This window comes from Geotrypetes seraphini, chromosome 1 (genome assembly GCF_902459505.1).
Source record: "Geotrypetes seraphini chromosome 1, aGeoSer1.1, whole genome shotgun sequence".
NCBI lineage: Eukaryota > Metazoa > Chordata > Amphibia > Gymnophiona > Dermophiidae > Geotrypetes > Geotrypetes seraphini.
Genome location: NC_047084.1, coordinates 345,279,005 through 345,301,007, shown reverse-complemented (window position 1 = coordinate 345,301,007; position 22,003 = coordinate 345,279,005). Strand labels below are relative to the sequence as shown.

The following is a 22,003-nucleotide window of genomic DNA, read 5'->3' as shown; positions in this document are numbered from 1 at the left end:
ACTTGAATCTTGGAATATTTTCTTGCTTGGACTGTGGAAATTTTGCATGAGGCTTTATATATATATATATAGATATATAAAAATACATATATTTGTTTCCATTTTAGGCCTAACTTTGTCAGGAGGTTGTAACAGTCTGTACCAGGTTATTTATATTAGTGAAATCAATCCTGAGTCAGTTGCAGCATGCGAAGGAAGTCTTAGACCCCTGGACATCATCCACTACATTAATGGAGCCAGTACACTACAGATGACTCTGAAGGAAGCGAAGAGAGCTTTGGAAATGTCTCTTCCTATAGTTATACTGAAAGCAACAAGGTATAAAATATTCTTTGCATATTAACACCACATTTCCATTCTTCTAAAGTGTTACCTTGTTGCATTAGTGTTGAATTATATTATGTTGTCTCACAAGCAAATTATACAATTGAAGTGATGCCAACATTCTGTACACTTTGAAAATGAAACAATTTTATAGCTGGTATTATACTGACCTGATAAGAAAATATCAGTTTGATAGATGTGCTCAAGAAGAGTTAACCCTCATTGTTAAATTATTCATGGTTTATGGTTTATTGATTTCTAACCCACCTGTTGCCTTTTCATTGGTTGCTTAAGGCAAAATGTGATATGGTACATGGTGTCACTGCAACAGTTGAGGGGAATAGGAACAGAAAATTAAACAAATAAAAAGATACATTCCGCAAAGATGGTAAAATGAAACTGAGAGGTAGTATTTCATACAAAAGATAGGTGTTTCTATAATTGGGTGCTACAACTTACTTAGGCACCTAGATCCAGCATGCTGAGTATGAATTCTATAATGGCATCTGTGCACCAAGATTCTGCTGTACAATACTAGTGTGAGTCAGCACCTATGTGCCTACATTTAGACATGCCCATTTGTGCCATATCAATAGAAGGCATAAATGTGTACACCTAAATACAGAGGGGTGTTGTTGTTTTTTTTTAGCATTTAATGTACAGTACTCTATAAGTTACACATTTAAATATTGGTCCCTCCCTTGTCTAATCCTTGCTTCTTCCCTGTGAATACCCCCTTGCATTCACACGCTAAGCAAGTTATGTGTCTCATTTATTAAATAGTGCACAGCATATAGGGCCTTGTTGGAGCTTACGGGCCCTAAAGAGCTATCTATCGCGTCTTCGAGAGAGCTGGGGTCGTGAACTTCGCATCGATCTTAGTACTTGGGATATTCTGCCAGCCCTGCGGGGGGTCCCTAGCTTGATAACGGGAGCAGTGTATCGCAAATGTTACGTTAGAGTGATCTATAGGGCCTATCATACTCAAGTCCAATTGCATAAAATAGGAGGTATTGACTCCCCCCTATGCCTGAAATGTGGCCGGGATCCCAATACTTTAGCTCATTCCTTTTGGGATTGTTGGACTAGACAAGTTTTTTGGAAGTCTATTGTTCATTACTTCCGAGGCTTGTTTTTGAGACCAATTGTGAGTACCATGGAGCAGTAGGTTCTTGATCTGCCTTGGGCTTTTCATGGCCTTCCTAAGGGGGTTCCCCTCTGGTGTCATAAGGAGTGTCTTCTTGATCTCAAATGCATTTTACAATCCTGGACTGTTTCTGAGTCTCCCTCTTTTTGGACCTGGAGAGCTCTGGTGCATTCTATGGCCACATGGGAGGCCCGAGAGGCAGTTGGTCGCCCTCGTCACCGATTTCACTTTATGCTTGTGTGGGGGGGTCTATTTGGACTCCTTATCTCCTAGAGGTCTCATTCTCCTTTTGAATCCTCTTGCTTAGCCTTGTTGAGGTTCATCGTGCTCACTCCCGGGATCGGTCACCTCAGGCACTTTTTTTTTTTTTTTTTTCTTTCTCTTTCTTTTTGTTTTGTTGACTTGTTTGTTGGGGGGAGGGCTTTCCTCTTGTGACTGCCAAGGGCTACCAGAGCACAGGCCTTTGGCATTTTGGAGTTTTGTTGCTTGATTTCTGTTTGCTTCATGGGACAAGGGGGGGGGAATTTTGTCCGGGTGGTTATTGCTGCTTGGGTGGGGGAGGGGGGCAGGGGTTTTCCACTCTTGTTTCACCAAAACAACGTGATAACTTTTGTATTGTTGGAAGATCTTTCCTTTGACTTTGTTGTATTTGTTATTTGTTGTTTTGTATTCATAATAATAAAACAGATTTGAACATAAATAGTGCAGAGCATACATGTAACATTTAGGGGACATAAGGTTACACCTACCCTTGTGAATGGTAGTAGAGTGGTGCCTCACACAACGAACTTAATTGGTTCCAGGAGCAAGTTTGTTATGCGAAAAGTTCGTTATGTGAAACGCGTTTTCCCATAACAATACATGTTAAAAAAAATAATTCGTTCTGTAGCATAAAATATGCTAAGATGACATAAAAAAAGATAAATTTTTTGTTATTATTTTTATTTAGATACATCTAAAAACATACATCTCCCTGTCCTTTTACTTCCACTATCTTCCTATCCCATCTCTATTCCCTTTTGTCCCTCTCCCCATGATCAATCATCTCACCACCTCTCTCTGCCCTCACCCTCAGGGTTCAAGATTGCTTCCATTCTTTTTCCTGTTGTTCTCTCTGCCTGTCACCCTATGATTTAGCATCCCTTCTGCCCTTGTCCAATATTTCCCCTTCTCTCCCTCCCTCTCATCCCCTGCTCCAACATGTGCTTTCAGCGGCCTTCTCCCCCCTTAAGCGTCTTTTCTTCTCCACTCCACCTTTCCTCCCTCCCTGCCTCCACCTTTGTGGCGCTTTTGCACCCGACCGACAACAGAACAGGCCCGGTCGGACAAATCTCCCTGTCCTGTAGCCGCGAATCTAAATTACCTTCTTACAGCAGCTGGATTATTGAAGCTGCTGTAAGAGGTAATTTAGATTCGCGGCTACAGGGCAGGGAGGTTTGTCGGCCGGGCCTGTTGTCGGTCGATCGGGGGACCTGACCAGCTGTGCACATTCTTCGGGGCGGACCGCCCCCTCCCCCCTCTTTCGTTCGCCATTGCCTTCTTCCTACCTGCCCTGCCGCAGCCGCACACAGCCGACCGGAAGTCTTCCTGATGTCAGCGCTGACGTCGGAGGAAGGGAGGGCTTTGCTTAAGCCCTCCCTCCGACGTCAGCGCTGACATCGGGAAGATTTCCGTTCGGCTGTGTGCTGCGACAGGGCAGGTAAGGAGAAGGAGACTACCCTCGCGGTTCGACCAACCCCACTGCGATCCAACCCCGCAGGAACCCCGGAAGGATGCAGCTCGGGCGACTTCGTTGTGTGAAACGAAGTCCGTTGTACGAATCAAGACATAAAGTTCGTTGTGCGCAGCGTTCGCTGTGCGAGGCGGCCGTTATGCGAGGCACCACTGTATTCTATAATTTTAGTGCACAAATAACACATTTAGGTGGTAAAGCTTTAGAACTGGGGGGGATATTCCATATAAAAATAGTGCTTATATAGCTAGAATATATATTACATTTAGATACCTTGCATTTAGAATCTGAGTTTAGTACTGTGTTTGAGAAGGGATCAAGTAATTTTAGGAGCAGGCAAAACTTTTATTACAAAACATTCTGAGATAAATTTATAACTCCTCACATTAATGCAGTGTCTTGCAAGCTCTTTGAAGCTGTGAAACACTAAATTTGGGACCACGACTGGAGGGCATCTGGAAATGCGCAGACATTAATGTGATGACATCACACCAAAGTCCATGCATGCGCGGAGGCCCTCCAGACGGGGCCCTGAGCCACAAGTTGGGGTGGGGGAGATACTGAAAGAGGAGATGTGCAGAAAGCCACTGGGTGACTGCCTACAGGACGAGGCACATCCTGTAGGCAGTCAGCCAGTGCCTCTCCTCCTCGCCGGCACCTCGCGGCACACTGGGAATCTCGTAGCAGCACATAGTTTGCAATATACTGCATTAAGGAAACCTTACCTGTTAATTTTCTTTCCTTTAGTCACAGCAGATGAATCCAGAGACTAATGGGATTACGTTCATCAACCAGCAGATGGAGATAGAGAGACCTGAGTTGTCCTCAGCCTTATTGGATGCACAGCCTCCTGACCAACCAGTATAGTTCATCTCAGAGCATCCGAAAATAAACTCCATAAACTTAAGAAACTCCTTTCCCATACATATGAAACACAAAAATGCAACTCCAGCAGAAAAACATGCCCGAGCTCGTGCAAGAGCTACAAACACTGAAACAGGGTGGAGCTCTGGATTCATCTGCTGTGATTAAAGGAAAGAAAATTAATAGGTAAGGACATAATTTTTTCTTCCTTGTCATCAACAGCAGATGAATCCAGAGACTAGTGTGATATAGCAAAGCAGTCTTAAAGTAGGGAGGGAAATAAATACCACCAGTCCCAACGTACTGACGGCTACGTCATAAGTAGCCCCACACCCAGACTACCACTATGGCTACCTAGAGGACAGCCAAGATACTATGAAACTTCCATGTCCAATTCATGCCATGCAGCATTTGTCCAAGGAGATACTAAATCACCGAGTGAATGTACCCTATGATTAGACAGAGGCTAACTCTCAGAACACATGTGAGCAGGCACAAACCAGTGCCTGAGCACACTATGCTGCGGAAACCACAGCTGCAGAGCTCCTCCATTAATAGAATGAGTGCCGAGCACCAGACTGTCATGACTCTAATGATGCATAAAAACTGATGATTGAATCTGCTATATTCTGCAATGCCCTCTAGCCCATGGCAAAGCCATGACATTCAGGAAAAAGCAGACCCCTTCCCCTTGCAAGGTTCTAGGGCAGGGGTGCACACACTTTTTTGGCTTGCGAGCTACTTTTAAAATGACCAGGTCAAAATGATCTACCAACAATAAAATTTTTAAAAACACAAAGCACACTACACAGAGAAAATGTTAATTATCATTTATATTCGAGGTTTTTTTTCAAAAATAGACAAATATACCCCCCTTTTACTAAACTGCGATAGTGCTTTTTAGCGCTGGGAGCTGCGCTGAATGCCTCGTGCTGCTCCCGATGTTCATAGGCTCCCTGTGCTAAAACCCACTATTGCAGTTTAGTAAAAGTGGGCCAAAGTGCAAAATATAGACAGCAGATATAAATTCTCAAAACAGACACATTTTGATCACTAAATTGAAAATAAAATCATTTTTCCTACCTTTGTTGTCTGGTGATTTCATGAGTCTTTGGTTGCACTTCCTTCTGACTCACAGTTCACTAGGGCACACTATACAGCTGCACTACCATCTCGCATAAGCCCCAAACAAAACTGCACCTAATTAACAAGCAGTCCCCGAACTACCGCACTGCAAATCATCAAGGTCATAGTAGGCACTTGCCAAAACTTGCACCCCACATGGCCGCTACCTACAACTCAAAATGGCCATGAGTACCTGAGGAGAAAAACGGTCTTGGCTGTTCTGTGCGGGAAAGCGTCCGGTATCGCTCTGTAAAAGAAAGGCTAACATGAAGCTCCTCGAACCAAGTTCACTGGGGCTAGGAAAACATGCTTCATCGCAACCATGTTAGCTTCCTCACCCACGAAAGTGCGAGCCACCCGGTTACCCCGACACAAGAACACTTACCCGCCAGCAAGAAGGAACAGCCAACTGCAGGAGCAAGACCACTTGTGCTCGGCAGCAAGAGAGCCTTAGCCTCTTATGGAGTAAACCTGTTGTGAAATCCGGTACTCCTGCAAATTGTGCCTGTTTAGTCTTCTTTTTTTCCCCCCCCCCCCTTTTCTCACGTGGGAAAGGAGAAGCAGCAGAGCAGGCACCATGTCAAATAGGTAAAGGGACCTTGGGTGAGCAGGTGTTACCTTGAAGAGAGTGAGGCAGGGAGCTGGGGGTACCCAGGTGTAACCTCTAAAGCTGGCACCATTCAGCCAGAACCATCCCTCTTTTCCAAATAGCCAGGCCTGGCCCAAAATCCAGAAGCAGAAGCCAGGAGCTGTGAGGAACACATATCAGCCTGCTAGAGATAGAGCATACTGGTTGGCCTGGAGGCTGTGCATACAATAAGACTGAGGACAACTCAGTTCTCTCTGTCTCTACCTGCTGGTTGATGGACTCCCACTAGCTGGTTGATGTAATCCCACTAGTTTCTGGACTCATCTGATGTTGCTGACAAGGAATGTAAACTACACTTGTAAGTTGCCCTATGCAGATTCTATTAGCAGCCGACAGTCTTCAAGAAAGTGATCTACTTCTTTTTCTTCAAACTCTTTCAAAGACATACTTCTTTTTCTTCAAACTCTGTCAAAGTTTTATCTTTTTTATTGATCTGCTGAAGTGGGTCTTTATTTTTCTACAGTGTGCCAGCAAGCACCCAACTAAATTTTTAATCTCTTTAAATTGCTTTTTCTGAAGAGAAAAATGTTACTTGATTTTGAATAAGAGCAAGGATTTTGCTCAAAGTGAGTTACATTCAGATAGTATATATTTCTCTGACTCTCAAAGGATTATAATCTAATCTAAGGCAATCCAAGGTCACAAAAAGTGTCAGTGGGATTTAAACTCTGGCTTACCTGGATCTCAGACACTGTGCTCAGACACTAGGCTACTCTTTTTTGACTTCCTTTCTATGTCTTAAGATATAGACCAGTAAATTCAAGATCTCTCTCTTATGTAAACGGTATCCATATAGGGTGTGTTCTTGTTGGAGCCTCCTCCTGTGTTATGAGGTTTTGACATGGTACTTACCTAGCTAATGAAAGCCTCTTGACTCTTGAGGTACCTGAACTGGAAGGTCACATTTATTTATGCTCTTATCTTAGAGAACTGATGAGGTCTAGGGTCTAGTGTAGGGTGCCCAAATGGTTGATTGTGATCGACCAGTAGATCGCAAAGGCAACACGAATCGGTCGTGTTGCCTTTGCGATATTGTTCTTCCTGCCTTCCCGAGCCAGGCCAGGCGTGTACAAGAGCTGGACCCACAAGCCTTCACATCCAACGTCAATTCTGACGTCGGAGAGGAAGTTCTGGGTCAGCCAATTGCTGCCTGGCTGGCCTGGAACGTCCTCTCTGATGTCAGAATTCACATGGGGGGGGGGGAAGAAGGCTTGTGGGCCCAGCGCTTGTATGCACCAGGCCTGGCTCGGGGAAGCAGGGAGAAATCAGCGTGGTGGCTTGTGGGGGAGCAGGGAGAAAGAAAGAATTGGAGAAGTGGAGAAATTGGCGAAGGGGGAAAGAGAAAGAAAGGCAGGCAGGGGGAGAGAGAAAGACAGGCAGGGAGAAAGAGAAAGACAGAAATAAAGAGGGGAGCAGGGGGGAGAGAGAAAGAAAGAAAAGAGGGGGCAGAAAGAAAGAAATATTGGATTTAGTCAGAAGAAGGAAGTGCAACCAGAGACTCATGAAATCACCAGACAAAAAGGTAGGAAAAATTATTTTATTTTCAATTTAGTGATCAAAATGTGTCCGTTTTGAGAATTTATATCTGCTGTCTATATTTTGCACAATGGCCCCCTTTTACTAAACCATGATAGTGGTTTTTAGGGCAGGGAACTTATGATCGTCGGAAGTTGCGAGGGGCATTCAGTGCAGCTCCCAGCGCTAAAAACTGCTATTGAGGTTTAGTAAAAGGGGAGGGGGTATATTTGTCTATTTTTGTATAGTTGTTACTGAGGTGGCATTGCATATTTTAAAGACATCAGCCTTGACTTCTGAAAAACCCCCGAATACAAATGATAAATAACATTTTCTCTGCGTACATTGTGCTTTATGTTTTTTTAAATTTTATTATTAGTAGATCATTTTGACTTGGTCATTTTAAAAGTAGCTTGCAAGCCAAAAAAATGTAGGCACCCCTAGTCTAGTGATTTATCCTGCTTATACCAAATTTCAGGAGATGCCAGCTCAGTGCTGCTTAAACACTCACATTTTTCAATCAACTCCTTTATCTTGTCCAGAGAAGAGTAATTTGTATTGAGATTAATCCCTTCAATCATTTTAAAAAGATGACTTCTGTGCCTGATTTCATTTTATTAAGGTGGGGTCCATGGCCAGTAAAAGGACATCTTGCATGCTAGATGAACTTTCAGTTTTGTGTCTTTCCCCATTATCACTACAAGCATAAGCCTGAGCAACTGATCACATAGGGAGTAATTTTCTGAAGCATTGCCCATTTATAAAGCATGTTTTTATGGTGAAAATGGACATTAGGCAGCACTGGGCCAGAATTACGATATCCATGTGTCTTTTATAAACTAAGTCAATCCATTGGATTCTCCTCTTTTGCCTATGCAGATGACATACAGCTTTTGTATCCATTAAATATAGCTGATTCCAATGAGATAATAAATATAAATAATAAGTTAAAACAAATAAGTCAATGGCTTAAAGACAACATGTTGGCTCTGAACGCAACCAAATCTTCAATAATGTTTTTTCCATGGAAAAAGGATCTTACATTCTTATCACAAATACTCTTAGATAATTTCCCACTACAAAAAGTAACAACGACAAAAATATTAGGAGTATTATTAGACCAAGAACTTTCTTTTCATGATCAGATTAGTTCCGTAGTTAAAAACTATTTCTATAAGTTACGTCTCATTAGATCTTTATCCAAAGTCTTAAAACCAGAAGCTGCAATACATTGTATCATGGCATAACTCAGAAAGAAATAAGAAGGCTACAAATTATACAAAATACAGTAATAAAAATTATTACTAACTCCAAAAAATATGATCATGTCACACCTCTTCTACGAAAAGCACACTGGTTACCAATTTCGCACCGAATAATCTATAAAATTGCACTGATAACCTTCAAAATCCAACAAACCAATGCACCAATATTTCTAGATTATTTCTTGATACCATACTCTCCAGCCAGGACACTTAGATCAACGGAACAGCATTTGCTGACTATCCCTTCTCTAAAAATAATAGGTACCAGAAGAGCTACAATTTTTTCAATCATAGCACCCAAGCTTTGGAACAATTTACCAATCTATTTACGTGGAGAAACCTCTTTATTTTTATTTTTATTTTTTTTTATTTCTTTATTCAGTTTTGCATATTACAACAAGTGTATCAGAAAAATTCATATAATCTTATAAATACACACTTGATTTTCTTCATGAACACTTTAAGTACAATATATCATACTTATGTTCATATTTAGAAAAATTTAAAAGCACATTAAAATGCTACCTGTACAAAGACGCATTTGAGTCATAGATAGGATAATTCATATATCATTAATCCCAAGCTCAAATACCTAATTTTAACCAGACCTTATGTATAGGTCACAACCTCCTCTATCCTCTTTTTAGGCTTAGCCATATTTTTAAAACATTCTTAATTACCCTCCTGATGTTGTTTTTTCCTTAAATGTATTTTTACTTTCCTTAAAGATTGTAGTTCACCCCTCTTCCCTTTTGTATCGCTAATTATTTGTGTACATATATTGTATGTTTAATTGTACAAATTGTTTTATTCTGTCTCCCAATTTTAAATTGTCATACACATTGAAGTATTTGATATTGCGTGTACAACAAACTTTTAATAAAACTTGAAACTATGTGTAGCCACATATAGAACATATGCACATATTTACACCTTAAAGCAGCATACAAATATATTGAATATGATAGAAGAAAACCCCCATCCAAACCAGCAGTTCAATCTCTTCAATCCCTTATTCTTAGAAATCTTTTGGTGCTTGTCCACTTCTTTCTGGAATTTTTATACTTTCCTTCTCTCCACCATTTCTCCTGGAAAGCTGTCATACATATCCTATCCGTAAAGGAAATTTTCATTAGATTACTCCTGAGACTACCCTCTCTCATTTTCATTCTATGACTTATTGTTCTAATCTACAACCTCTTTTATATTGAAAGGGGCCTGTTGCTGATAAATGTATATATTGGAAGCATTTAAATGTCTTTCATATATTTCCCTTTCCCATCTCTCCTCCAGGGTATGTATTTGCTTTATGATGAAGACTGATGATTACTTTTGTAGCTTATAAAGGTGCAGTCTCCAGAATTGCATGCAGGACTCCAAATAAGATCTTAGTTGAATTTTATGTAATTTTTTTAATAAAGACAATAAACAGTTAAAGAAACAGCACATTGGCCCAAGGACCTTTCTGTCTAAACAGTACCCAGTTCTACCTACTTCCCTGACCCAAGCCTTCACCCCTCCCTTGTTTTTATATTAAAAATTGATATTAACATTGAAAAACCTACCCACCCTGTCCCCTGTCCCTTGTCCCTACCTGCCTGCCTGCCCTGTTCCTGCCTGCCCTGTCTCAGCCTACCACTAGACCACCAGAAGGGGGCACAGGGTACAGAGCCTGGCAGGGAGAGAGGACAGGGTGCAGAGTCAACATCTATTAGAGTGCATCTTAGTGCTATTACTGCTTATCATGAACCAGTACACGGAAAACCTCTTACTGTTCATCCTTTGGTCTCCAGATTCATGAAGGGGCTGTTCAATGTGAAACCACCTCTCAAGCCTCCACCTGTTGTCTGGGACCTTAATGTGATTCTTTCCAGTCTGTTGAAGCCACCCTTTGAACCAATGGCCTCAGCTCATCTCAAATTTCTTATCTGGAAAGTAGTTTTTCTTATTGCTCTCACCTCTGCCAGGAGGGTCAGTGAGTTACAAGCACTAGTAACAGATCCGCCTTTCACAGTTTTCCATCATGATAAGGTGGTTCTGCATACACATCCAAAGTTTCTTCCAAAAGTTGTCTCTGACTTTCATCTCAAATCAGTCGATTGTCTTAGCAGTATTTTTCCCTAGGCCTCATTCTCATCCTGAAGAGGCAGCTTTGCATGCTTTGGACTGTAAACGAGCTTTGGCTTATTACCTTGATCTCATGGCTTCTCCCCAACTCTTCATCTCTTTTGATCCTAACAAGTTGGGGCATTCTGTTTCCAAGAGAACGATTTCCAGCTGGCTAGCGGCCAGCATCTCGTTCTGTTATGCTCAGACCGGACTGACACTGGAGAGCCGTGTCACAGCCCATAAAATTAGAGCTATGGCAGTTTCTGTGGCTTGCAACAACCAGTGTGGAATTGTCCAAAAGAGAATAATGTGCACTAAAAAAGTGTCCTTCAATCCGTCTGGTGAAATGACGATCTTTATTGTTCAAACATCAAATTGACTTGACATAGGCGTTGTGCCAGCAGACAGCATTCGTTCCTTGTGCCATGACACTCTTCTTTGATTGATTTGTGGTCAGTATACCTTGTATATCATCATTAGTGACTTTTAAGACTCCTGAGGCAGGCCTGTTGGCCGAAAATGCGCATGTCGAGTCAATTTGTCAATTTGATGTTTGAACAATAAAGATCGTCATTTCACCAGATGGATTGAAGGACACTTTTTTAGTGCACATCATTCTCTTTTGGACAATTCCACTATGGTTGTTGCATATTTGTGTCTGTGGTGTTGTTTTTTCCCCTGTTTTTTTTTCTTGAGTTTCTGTGGCTTTCCTCAGATCTACTCCTATTGAGGAAATCTGTAAAGCTGCCACCTGGTCCTCAGTTCATATCTTCACTTCTCACTACTGTCTGGAGTCTTTCTCCAGGAGGGATGGGAACTTCGGCTAATCTGTATTACAAAATTTATTTTCCTAATGGCCAACTTTCCCACCATCCCATTCTGTTAGCTTGGAGGTCACCCATCAGTGAGAATATGCTGCCTGCTTGTCCTGGGATAAAGCACAGTTACTTACCATAACAGGTGTTATCCCAGGACAGCAGGCAGATATTCTCACAACCCACCCACCTCCCGGGTTGGCTTCTTAGCTGGCTTATCTTAACTGAGGGACCGCGCGCTTACGTCGGGCGGGATGGCACTCGCGCATGCGCGGTGCGGGCTAGCCAAAACTTTCTAAGTTCTTAGAGTGCAATTCACTCTAAAGTGTCCATACCGGGGCCGGTGCCATCACTCATCAGTGAGAATATCTTCCTGCTGTCCCTGGATAACACCTGTTACGGTAAGTAACTGTGCTTTTCTTCTCCATCATTAAAGGTTATCTTGGATACATTGGAGCAAAAATTTGGAATGATGTGCCTATTCATATTAGGTCATTGGCATTTTATCTTTTTTGTAAATTGCTGAAAACATATCTATTTGAGAGATGGGTCTCAAATTCTTTGATAATCTTTTAGTTTAGACTGTTATTTTTTTTCTCTTTATTGTTAGTGATCTCTTTGTTGTAATTTGTGCTGAATCCCCTGGAGATAATGTGAAATATAAGACAATTTTAGCATAGTATAGAACCAAGACTTGGCCCAATAAAGCACCTTTAGGGAGAAAAACAGTGGATTGGTTGAGGATATGCTCAAAATACTAAAATAATAACCTCCAAAATGATTAAATATAAGGCAAAACACATGATAGAATGTACCAGGAAAAGCTCTGTATTTCACACAAACAGAAGACTATTTGCCCCATTCCACAGAGCTGCACCTGAGAAACATAGGCTCATAAGATAACCCAAAATTTACAACACCAGACACCCAATAAGGAATACTGCATACAGTATATACTTCAATAAATCACTAGATCTCACTTGACAATGTAAATCCAGACTCCGAATCCCTAAAAAAGCTAAGTATCTAGTAGAACTTACTGTCGCCAAACATTTATGCAACAATGAAATAGACATAGGATCTTCAGAAGGCACATCCAATAAATCCTGTAGCTTAGAATCTATCTCAATGCTAAGTGAAGAAGCATCCAAGGAAGAGATGTAGTGCAAAAATTGCCTATGGGCGGACTAATCAGCAATGTTCAACATCCCCAGAAGTAGATCTCCCATAGTGCTCTCAGTACCATCTGACCAAAGAATTTGCTTTAACAAAACTAACCCTTATTATACCCAAACCAAATATCTAGGATTCTACATACCGGGAGAAAACTCCAGATTCCCTTGTAATGGCAGCAAATTGCTACATTGAGGAGTAAATTCCTAAAATCGAGCCAGATCCGGCCATACCACCCAAAGAGGATGAACAAAAATGCTCTTATGCAGGAAAATTGGAAGGGTAGAAGATCAAGCATGCAACAAAAACAGAAAATGTAAGGAATGACAGAAGGCCCTCTCCAGAGACAAAGGGGTAAAATCATCTGTCTGAAGAAAGCAGTCCCCCAAATATCTGATTAAACAAGCCACATTATATAGCTTTATATCAGAAAGGTCCAATCCTCTCTCTCCCAGTGACCGAGAAGGTGATAATTTAATTTTCAGCTTTCTCTCTCCCCAACAAAAGCAGGATACCACTGTATGCAATAATCTGATATCCTTGTTTTTCAACTATAATGGCAATATCTGCAAACAGTATAACTATTTAGGAAAAACTATGATACTGAACAAACTAATCCAGCCAATTAAAGACAATGGTAAACCTACCACCTCTGTAAACATTGCTTAGTAGGAGCAAGAACCCAAGATATATAAACTGAATAGATTTTCATTGTACTGGTACACAGTTCTATACCTAAATCCATGAAAGAGTCCCAGGACTTTGTAAAGCCTCAAGCTGAATTATCCATGTTTATTGTCAGAACTTCCAATTTAGAGAGATTTAAATAGAATCCAGAAAAGTCCCCAATTTCTGTAATAGTTTCCAAGATAGCTGGCAGGGAAGTCTCAGGAGTCGTGATATGAACCAAAAGATCATCTGCAAAAGCAGAAATTTTAAAACATTTTTTCCTCACCAAGACTCTCCTGATATCTGGATTATTCAAAATGTTCCAAGCACCCCTGGTGCATCCCTAAATTGACAGCAAAAAGCTCTGAAAACATTCCTTTGACCCACACCTCTGCAGATGGCTATCAAAAAGGGCCTATCAGAGCCATATGAAAAAAGGACCTCAAGCATAAATGGCCAGTGGACTTGGTCAAATGCCTTCTCCACATCAAAACCGATTAGCAGGGAAGGCACGACCCACGTCCCAGCAATTCCAAGGAAACTAAAGTTTTCCATATATTTCTTGCCACCAAATGAGAGCAGAAGAAACCCACTTGAGTATCCACCAATATCCCAGGAAGAATTGGTGCCAGGCAGTTGACCAGAATTTTAGTGAATAACTTGCCTCACAGTTAAGAAACAAGATAGTTCTATAGGAGTCTGCCCTAATTGGGTCCGTGCCTGATTTCAAAAGCACAACAATTTGAGCTTTTGTTAAAGAGGCAGGCAAGTGCCCTATATAAATAAGAGTTGAATACCACAGTAAGGCACAGGGTCACCTCCACTGCCAACCTCTTATAAAACATAGAGGTGAGTCCTGCCCTTGGGCCTTCAGTAAAGGACTAGTATTAATGAACCATCTCACCACTTCCTCCATAATTGGTGCATATAAGTATGCCCTTTGAGTCCCATCTAGTTGCAGCACCTCCTAACTAGCTAAGTAGGCTTCACTATCTAAGCCTTGGTCCTCAGGAGTGGAATACAGACAAGTGAAAAAAATCTTTAAATATTTTACAGATACCTTTTCTGATCTAACAAAATGTCTGGAAGCATCACACAACTGATCCACTCTACAGGAGTCCCCAGATCAAAACAGGAAGCTCCCATTTTGGCATGCTGGAATAGTTGGAACTTATAATATAATATAGATTTTTGCATGCAAGCATGAATTAATTGATTAAGCTCAGTCTAGGAAGACACTAGTCAAGCCCTATTAACCCCTATAGCTGGGATGGCGAACCTTTTAGAGACTGAGTGCCCAAACTGCAACCCAAAACCCACTTATTTATCACAAAGTGCCATCACAACAATTTAACCTGAATACTGAGATTTTAGTAAAAACAACTCATACATTAACATCTTTTGTCTTAAAAGAAAAACACAATAACAGAGCTTTCGATGATAGAAGCAACTTTCTATTGAAAGGTAAAAGTTAGAACCCAATCCAAATCTATCTCTATACCAAAAATAGCTAACACTATTAGTTAACACTAAAGAAATGGATATTCTCTGAATCAACAATCTGCTCCCCTCTGCTTTGCCATGCCATGCTCCCCTCCAACCTAGCTCCTCTCCAACCCCAACACGGGAATCACCTTTGCCACGTACTCAACAAGCTGCCGTCCGCACTGCACCCTCATGCTGTATGAGCTGCCCGCCTTACCCCAGACAGGAGAGGGAGGAAGTGCTCCCATTGGGCTGCTGGGCAGAGGGGCGGGTGATGTGAGAAATGTCCGCTGGCATGCGTGGAGAGGTGGAGGGCAGCAGCCTGGCCCCGCGTCCCTCTGGCTTTCTAGTAACAAACTCTGGCGAACTCTGTGCTGGGGTGACAGCGTGCATGCCCACAGAGAGGGCTTTGAGTGCCCCTTCTGGCACACGTGCCATAGGTTCGCCACCACTGCCCTATAGGGTGTTGCCCATATATCTGGTGATCCTTCTTAATCTGAGCTTCTAATCAAAGCAACTCAGCATCTCAATATTTCTGTTGATGTACCAAATAAGAAAGAATCTCTCCGTGCAGAGCAGCCTTAGCTGCCTCCCAGAAAAAGAATCGGGTCAGATTCATAATAATCCCAGTTATGAAATGTTATCTTCATCCCACTTACTCAAAAGAAAGCATGGAAAATAGGGAAACACCCGCTTCCTTCTGGCCCCAATCCAGCTCTATCCAGATTAATATATGGTCTTGATGCGTGTGTAAGACCTATTTTAGCTTGAGACAAGAGAGGAGCAAAAGAAGAAGAAACTAAAATATAATCAATACAAGACTGAGTTCTATGCACTATTGATAAGTGTGTAAAATCTCTCTCTTCAAGGTGAAAAAAATCTCCAGGTATCCTAAAGATCTAATGTGGAACATAGGAGAGAAATGCTGTTAGTGTAATCCATCAGCAATGCTGAGTGTGAGTCTGGTTTATCCAAAAGAGAGTCAAAGATAGTATTAAAGTCTTCTCCCATAATAACTGGAATATCAGGAAAATTTTGCAGATGTTCTATAAATATTTAAACAAAAGATTTAGAATGCTGATTTGGGACATTTACAAGTCATTAACCAACACTATAAATTGGTGGTTCAAAAGAATATGAGCTATAATATATCTGCCCAAAAGGTCAATTATGCAGTGTTCTTCTCTAAAAGCACTCTCTACACTCTCTCAATCCCCAGCAGGCCCAACTGGGAAGCAAAGGATAAAGACTGTACCAACCAGAGCTCCAAGAATTCTACCAGCTCACAATCCCTTAGGACATTGTTTTTCCAAAGCAAGACCCAGGGGCTTTGGCAGCCCCCAGAAACCTCTGGGGCAGCCCCCATTGTCTTTCTGGGGTTTTATCCAGCTTACTCTGCCTCTCTTCCCAGGCTCAGGACAGAAAGGGGCAAGTGGATAGGAGAAGAGCCATATGCTTGAAGGACAAAGCATTTGTCATTAGACAAAAAAGAATGCATTTGGAAAGGCCCACATCCTTGAGGATACCCCCTAATGAAGTTTGAAGGTGAGCAGGGGGGATGAATGTCATTGACACCCACTGGTCAGCAGTGTTGTGACCCCTATGAAAAGATATTTGTCAGTTCTCCTTCAGTTCTTTAGAATCCAAAGTGACTCCAGCTTAAAAATTAATGAAGTTCGCTATCTTAGGGTCTCTGGGAGTCCAATAAATTGCAAGTTGTTCCTGCGGGAACAATTCTCCAGCTCATTCACTTTGTTCTTAAGCTCTGCCAAGTGCTTGTTAATTGTCGTCATCTGTCCCTCTAATGTCTGCAAGTTCTCTTCCACTGACCCACTGTTGCAGATTGTCCAGGCTGAGGCTGTCCAAACACTTGTGGGCTTATTCAGCGCACTCATAGATTGCCTGCAGCTTCTTATCCAAGGCGGCTTCCACCTCCGCCATTACCTCCACAGTAATCTCAGCTATTGAAGTAGAGAAAATGGAAGGAATTGGTGGGCTTGATTCTCCACCATTTTGCCTTACTTCTCTCCTGGTCCCTATAGAGAGGTTTTGACACTATAGAACCACCGGAATGTTCAGGGTAAACCAAAACCAAGAGATACAAACTAAAAAACAAATAAACAACCTACAAGAGAATTATCAATATTGTAGCAGGATTAGGGGCTGTAATCAAGGGAAGGTGCAGGAGCGCTCTGCATGTCAGCGTCTGCTCACAAACTTGATACCACCGGAAATCCCTAGCTGAGTTTTATATAAAAGCACTATCATTTCTTTTTCCCATCTGGCCATTCCTCTCCATATGCGCCCAAATTTTCTAACATTTGCTGTACCCTATCTATTTAACAGCTTTAAGATCATCAGACATGGTCATCCCCAGGTCCTGCTCTTGGGCAGTGAATGGCTTCAGCCCTTTTTAAAATATCTAGGAAAATTCATTAATTCTGCACAAAGTTCAGTAATATGACCATTCATGAATGGGCTATCTTATAGGAATTACTTTGCTTTATCAGTCTTAGAAGATATTTGGGGAGAATATGTAATATAACTGGACAAAAATGTATAATTTATCTTTGCTTTATTTGTGGGCTGCATAAAAATGCCTTGAACCTATGTGAACAGGTAGAAAATTAAATCAAGCAAATAAATGAAAATTTTAAATTGTTTTTCAGGGAAGGTCATCCAGTTCTTCCAAAGTTCAGAGGATCTGAGACCGCAAGTCCAAAATCAAATAAGTCTGCCAAAGATCATGGTAAGTACTATATTTTATGTACCTTTAATATTGCAAAAAGAAACAGGAGAGTCACCTTCACAAGTCAGTAACAAACGAGCAAACGTTTGCTCGTTTCCTTTAAGATTGCAGTCATGCCTCAGATGTTTGAAAAATTCACCATAACATTTTGGCTGCAAAATTTGCAGCTTGCTGTAGACTTTGGAAACTTATAAGGGTCTTGAACTTTAAATCAGATTGGAGAGAACTGATTTATCAGTGGTCATACAATTAGAAATTATGTATCTTTTGTGCTTAAAAGCTTGCAGCTATGGGTTTGCTTTTATGGCAGGGTGCCTGTTTGGAATGTCAAAAAAGATGCTTATATGTATATTTTGTACTGTAAAGGAAACTTGGACACCTGTATGCTTTTTTTTTTTTTTTAATAGGCACCTAAAACCAGTTCCATAAATTGTCTTATAAAATAACATGTGTACATCCCAACTCCCTCCAAACTAAATCCCTAGGACCACCTACATGCACTCTGTTTCTATGAATATACATTTTACATGTGTGTACTCAATGCAATGTTATAGAGAATGACACGGGAAAAAATTTGTCCCCACCCCCGCAACCACCATCCCTGTCACCTCCCCGTCCCTGTGACCACTGTCCCCACCCCATCCCCACAACCACTGTCCTGTCCCCGTGACTACTGTCCCCGAAGCATCCATACAAGCCTCAGTACTGCAATATTTAGCTTATTCCTTCCTTATAAATCAAAGTTCTGGCTGCTGAACTAGAGAAAGAGATGTTCAGCTGGCAGGGCTTTGTTTATAAATTTTTATCAACACAATTAATATACTACTTTATCCTAAAGAGAAATAAAAGAAAAGAAATAGAATAGAATTTTTTTTTCTACCTTTGTTGTCTGGTTTCTACTTTCCTCATCTTCTCCTCATTCGATTCCATCCATCCACTGTCTGCCTTCTCTGCGTCTTCCATTTACTCTGTTACTGTGCCTCTCCCTTCCATCTCTCCCTCCACCCCCCTCCCCAATTGGTCTGGCACCCATATTATTCCCTCCGCTCCCCCCATAGTCTGGCATCTCTGTCTTCTTCTCTTCCAGCGTCTTCTCCCTATTCTCTGTTCCCCATTTCCCTTCAACGTCGTCTCCCCACTCTCTCTTCCACATTTCCCTTCAGCGTCTGTTCCATTCCTTTCCACCACCACGCTTCTCTCTTGCCACCCCCTTCAGTGTTTGTTCCTTTCCACCGCCCTTCAGCACCCCTTGCGCGGTCCGACCATCTCCCTCCCTACCCCATACCTTTGTGAGGTGTTACAGTGTAATTTGTTCAAGCCGCCAGAGCCTGCCTGAAGTCACGTGCATCTGCGGGCGGAAGCTTCTCCTCTGACGCAACTTCTGGTTGGGTCAGAGGAGAAGCTTCCGCCCGCAGGTGCACGCGACTTCAGGCAGGCTCTGGCAGCTTGAACAAATTACACTGTAACGTGCCGAGAAGGTAAGGGGTAGGGAGGGAGATAGATGCAGCTGGTAGGAATGCAGGAGGGGTCCGCGTGTGTTCCCTCCCTTAACTGCGGAGACAAGGCCATTCATCACTCCACGGGGCGGTTGGATGGCCTTGTCCCTGTACCCGCAGTGAGCACTTCCCCCCTCCCCCCCCACCGTTTTAGCAGGTTACCCGTGGCTAGCCACGGGTAACATCCACCGTGTCATTCTCTACAATGTTATAAGAACCCTTTTCAGCATATAGAACATGCTTGTGGCAAAATGAGGGATTTTCCCCCTCTGGGACTGCTGTTATGCCACTGGACAGCAGAGGGCACCATGTATTTAAGAAGGACTACAGGTCCCAGCGTATCCTGCACTGCTTGGCTCAGTGCTGAATCAGAGGGGCGGGTCTAAGAGGAGGAGTATTTCTGCCCAGGTTTGACTCAGTTAGAGGGAGGTCCAAGAAGAAAGGAGAGGCCTGAGCTAGATATAGCATTTGGCTGAGATAAGCCAAATTTCTTATATGAATTAAGTGTGAGGCAAACTGTAAAGAAATAAAATGTATTTTGTTCCTATGTCACTTCTGTGTCTTGACCCTCCTAAAAATACAAGCCAGCCTGCCATTCCAGGTGGTCTGTTACAATGTATACACATGAAAAAAGCATTGTGTATGAATTACCCCACCACCAAAACCACCACCAATGGCAAGTAAGATTCTTCAGGAAGGCTTCCACCAAATTTTGTTTTAGTTTTCTTATTCTTTTGTAAATTTGGGATATTTCTAAAACTGTTCTTTCACATTGAAAATGTGGATCAATGAAACAAATTCCTACTTTAATTGTATTTTTACTGTAGTCAGCAAAAAAAGTACAATGGTATGCAGATTTAAAAGATACCGTATGCATTGAGCCTAGATGTAGATTGAGTTTTGGAAGTGTTCTCTAGTATAGTAATTGGATCTGTCTTCACAGATACTAAATGATGAACCTCAGAGGTATATACTATGTAGAAATGGGGCTCTAACTTAGGCCCACTTTTATCAAGCTGCATTAGGGATTTTTATTGCGGGTCACTGCGGTAAAAGTTCTGACACTCATATGAATTCTGTGAGCATTGGAGCTTTTACCACAGTGGATTGTGATTAAAAAATCCTAATGTAGCTTGATAAAAGGGGGTCTTAATATGAAGTTGATTCCATAAACTATTATGCAAGGGTTTATGGCACACAGATATCCAAGTTTTGATCCATGTAAGATTTCTCATTTCTACACCACCAAAAAGAGGCCACTGTAATATTATGAAGCTCCTGGTTCTTTCATATAGGGGTTACATTCATATCAATACTAACAGATATTGTATGTTTGAGAACATTACTATGTAGTAAGGAAATCCTATCACTGTAGCCCTTCTGTTTCAATTTAGGTCATCACCATGGAGATCAGAGTAGTAAGACAGAAGTATTTCCTGAGGATTGCATCACAGAGGTAATGAACATCTATCATAAATAAGTGATAAATAATGGTTTTCTTTGGGAATATCAGTTTACATTAGAAAGCCAGAAGCTTATTTATAACTATATGCAAAGGTAAGTTAGGAAAAGAATTCAAGTCATCCAAATCCAAGACTGACTTAAAAGTTATACACTTCTCCCTCCGTATTCGCAGTTTCCGTATCTGCGGATTCACGATTTTTCGGATGCTGACTCTGCCCCCAAAAGTTACATCATCACTAAAGTTCTTTTTCCTTTTACTATACCGATAAAAAAGTTTATCGTTTACCATTCACTCTGAAAATTGCTGCTTCCATGCTTTCTCCCACAAATTCGCTGCTTCCATGCTTCCCAGTGTGCACTGAGAAAAACACTGCTTCCCAGCATCCATAGAGAGAAAGGCTTCTTCCCAGCATGCTTGCCTAATCCAAGCCCAGAAATCGCTGCTTGCCTCTCCTTCAGGAATAGATCAGGTGTCCCACCATGGCTACAAAGCGCAAGAGTTCAAGTGGTACCGATAGTGCTCCTAAAAGGGAAAAAAAAGTGAAAACCTTACAAGAAAAGGTAGAATTACTGGATATGCTTCAGAGACTAAAGTCATCCTGTTGCTCAACATTATGGCATAAATAAGTCAACCATTAGGTATATAAAAAAGAATGAAAACAAATCCGTGAAGCTGTGGCAGCGGCACCAGCAGCTGCAAAGACATTACATGTTGTGCGTGATGCCAATCTCTCTTGTACGGAAGCTGCAACATTTCTGTGGGTGCAGGATTGCTATAAAAAGAGAATCCCGCTAGACTTTGTGATGATAAGAGCAAAGGCTAAGTCTTTATATGAATATTTGAAGAACAGAGAAGGTGAAATGTCACAATCCACCGACTTTCTGGCCGGTAAGGGTGGTTTGATAAATTCCGTCACATGTATGGCCTGCGAAATGTGAGAGTGACAGGAGAAGCAGCATCTGCCAACCAAGAGGCAGCTAGAGAGTTCCCTTCTACCTTTAAGGCAATTATTGAAGAGAAGGGATATGAACCTGAGCAAGCATTGAGTGCCGATGAAACTGCTCTCTTTTGGAAGAAAATGCCACAGAGGACTTTCATTAGCAAAGAGGATAAGTGAGCACCAGATTTCAAGGCTGCAAGGGATAGATTAACCAAGCTCCTTTGTGCAAATGCAGTAGGCCATATGATAAAGCCAAATCTGATTTATAAAGCCGCAAACCCCCAAGCCTTGAAGGGAAAGATAAGTTCCAGCTGCCTGTTTACTGGATGAGCAACAAGAAGACTTGGACAACCAGAGTTTCTAGAGTGGTTTCATCTTTGTTTTGTGCCAGAAGTAAGAAAATACCTGGTCAATAAATGAATTGAATTTCAGGTTCTGTTGATATTAGACAATGCCCCTGGCCACCCAAACACACATGAGT

At 41.7% G+C, this 22,003-nt stretch overlaps 1 protein-coding gene across 6 annotated transcripts in view; it reads left to right on the top strand.

The window, feature by feature from the left end:
* PTPN13 (protein tyrosine phosphatase non-receptor type 13) overlaps positions 1–22,003 on the top strand; it is a 626,469-nt gene that overhangs the window by 500,016 nt on the left and 104,450 nt on the right. For all 6 annotated transcript variants that reach the window (XM_033963022.1, XM_033963031.1, XM_033963011.1 and 3 more), the window contains 3 exons: positions 108–318; positions 17,542–17,621; positions 20,512–20,573. In XM_033963022.1, the coding sequence (XP_033818913.1) occupies positions 108–318; positions 17,542–17,621; positions 20,512–20,573 (353 nt within the window). The remainder of the gene's footprint in view (positions 1–107; positions 319–17,541; positions 17,622–20,511; positions 20,574–22,003) is intronic.